The sequence below is a fragment of the Anneissia japonica genome, unplaced genomic scaffold, assembly GCF_011630105.1.
Source record: "Anneissia japonica isolate Jap-2015-1 unplaced genomic scaffold, ASM1163010v1 scaffold287754_len4335492_cov202, whole genome shotgun sequence".
NCBI lineage: Eukaryota > Metazoa > Echinodermata > Crinoidea > Comatulida > Comatulidae > Anneissia > Anneissia japonica.
In genome coordinates, this window is record NW_022705543.1 from 1,778,462 (window position 1) to 1,780,827 (window position 2,366).

The 2,366-nt window shown below is 30.6% G+C and overlaps 1 protein-coding gene across 3 annotated transcripts in view; it reads right to left on the reverse strand.

Annotated features, from left to right (window-relative positions):
• LOC117105677 (sodium- and chloride-dependent taurine transporter-like) overlaps window positions 1–2,366 on the reverse strand; it is a 30,337-nt gene that overhangs the window by 16,058 nt on the left and 11,913 nt on the right. For all 3 annotated transcript variants that reach the window (XR_004444935.1, XM_033246901.1, XM_033246902.1), the window contains exon 3: window positions 1,902–2,190. Coding sequence is in view for 2 of the 3 variants with exons in the window: in XM_033246901.1 (XP_033102792.1) it covers window positions 1,902–2,190 (289 nt within the window). In the remaining variant the exon portion in view is untranslated. The remainder of the gene's footprint in view (window positions 1–1,901; window positions 2,191–2,366) is intronic.

The window sequence follows — 2,366 nt, forward strand, 5'->3', positions numbered from 1 at the left end:
TATAAGAGACAGCTTGAGTATGCATTCCGGCTGGATTTTCTTTTAAGCACCAATAATATAAATAATTGAGGACATTAAAAAGGGGCTGTTAGTTCAGATCTAAAAGAGCAGCTAGAACGGTATGGCATGTCATTTTATCATTTATATTACTGTCAGCCAACAAATTATTTATCTCCGCACTCTGTGAGCGCTGCACTCTGTGAGCGCTTGGTGACGTAGCCACTTTTTCTCTATGACGCAACGAAACGCGACACGCCGTCTGCTGATTATCGGTGGCCGTCTGCGCGGATTGCCGCGATCTATCGTAATCAATTATATTAGTTAAGCAAACTTTCATATTCTAATTTGATTTTTTTACTTCATTTTTAATTTTAAGAATTTAATATAATATAAAACTATGTAATATTATTATTATTTTGACTGATAATCAAATAATTAAATCTTTTCTGCATTTCTCTAATTCATTTTCACTGAAAAGAACAGAAGGTTGATAATTTTTTTGTATATATAAATGTAATTATTAGTTTGGTATCACGCAAGTTCAACACATATTATTCAAATGTATCATCTTTGTTGCCTTTCAGCTAAATTGTCATTGCTAATGATAAGAGTAAAATGCAGAAAACATATGATTGCATTTACAATAAATAACATGCAATGTGAATCGATTTCATCGTGATACCTTTAAGTGAGATCCTATCGCGCGCATAATTAAATATGATATTGAGGATTTTTTATTATTACGATTATTATTATTATCACCATTATTATTATTATTATTATTATTATTATTATTATTAGGCCTATTATTATTATTTTTATTATATTATTATTGTTATTATTATCATCATGATTAATATTATGGTTATTATAATCATTATTATTATTGTTTTCATTATTTTTATTATTATTGTTATTATTATTACTATTATCATCATCATTATCATTATTATTATTAATTATTAATAATAATAATAGTAGGCCTATTATTTTTATTATCATGATTATTATTATTATTATGACTACCACTACCACTACCAATACTATTACAATTACTATTACTATTACTACCACTACTACTACTACTATCAGTTAATTGTCTAATGCATTTTATTTTGCTGTATTCACATTGTTATATTCAGCAATGGAATTTCCCTATAGTGGGATGAATAAAGTCTCCTTGTATCACTGGATGCTTCAAATAGCGACGTACTCCGGAGAGTACCCGTACTATAATGCATACAACCTGGTTTTATCATTTGGAGGTCCTGTAGATATGTTTTAAACATTGCTTTGCTGTTTCAGTTTTTAGGTAATCACATTACAAATTCTATTATTACCGTGCAAACACTTTACTAAATGAAATTATAGTCGTATGTTATATTCATGTTCGCAAATAATTTGCAACATTGCAGACTGAGTAATCAAAATTTAAAATAAGCGATGATTAAAAAAAAGTCAGTTGTGTTGGCCAATATAAAAAATATGTACTACCCTTGGCATTGCAATTTTATTTTCTCCTGCTTGGAAATGTAATTTTTTTTCGATGATTGGGGTGGAGTGAATGATTAACAGTAACCTTGTAAATTCATTGAAAAAAAATATATCGTCGGGATCGAGCAAGCGCCAATTTAAGTGCGGGTGACGTTGTAAAACAAATTGCATTTTATTACACATAGGCCTACCTACAACTTTTAACCGTAAATTTTTGTTTTTAATTTTGAGTAGGCCTATGCTCCAACCAAGTAATGTAGATTTTAAATGATTATACGAAAGCTCTCAGTAAACAAATGTGGCCATGTTTACGAACAACAGAATAATAACTCATTGTAGTTGAGTAATACTGTTTCCTTCCTTCGAAAACTTTTATTTTCAAAAAAAATATAATTTTTATAACTTACTCCCAAAATTCTATAGCAGCAGGGACGAGTTTTGTTCCGTTAATCTTTCCGTCGTAGACTGTACCGTTGTACCATTGGCCGTCAAAGTATCGGCTTGTGTAGTTGTTTGCGTTGGCTGCGACAAAATCGTCAACACTTGCACAATACTCTGTATTCCAATCGTTGTTACAGTTCGACCAAGGTAGCACACTCGTGAAAGAATTGAACATATAGAACAGGGCCCATGCTATGATGACGTTGTAGTAATAGTTCACGAATTGTACCACCACCATATTGGCGACACCGATTCCTGAATAAAATCAAACAATGCGTTGTTTATGAAAATATATTCGGTGCTAAAATGTTGTCTTTTTTTTTACCGTTTACAATAGTTTTATTGTATATTTATTCCCGGCCTATTTCTATAGGCCTAGGAATCCATAACTGATTTATACATAATTTATCAGTGTTAAAACGGCTATTTTG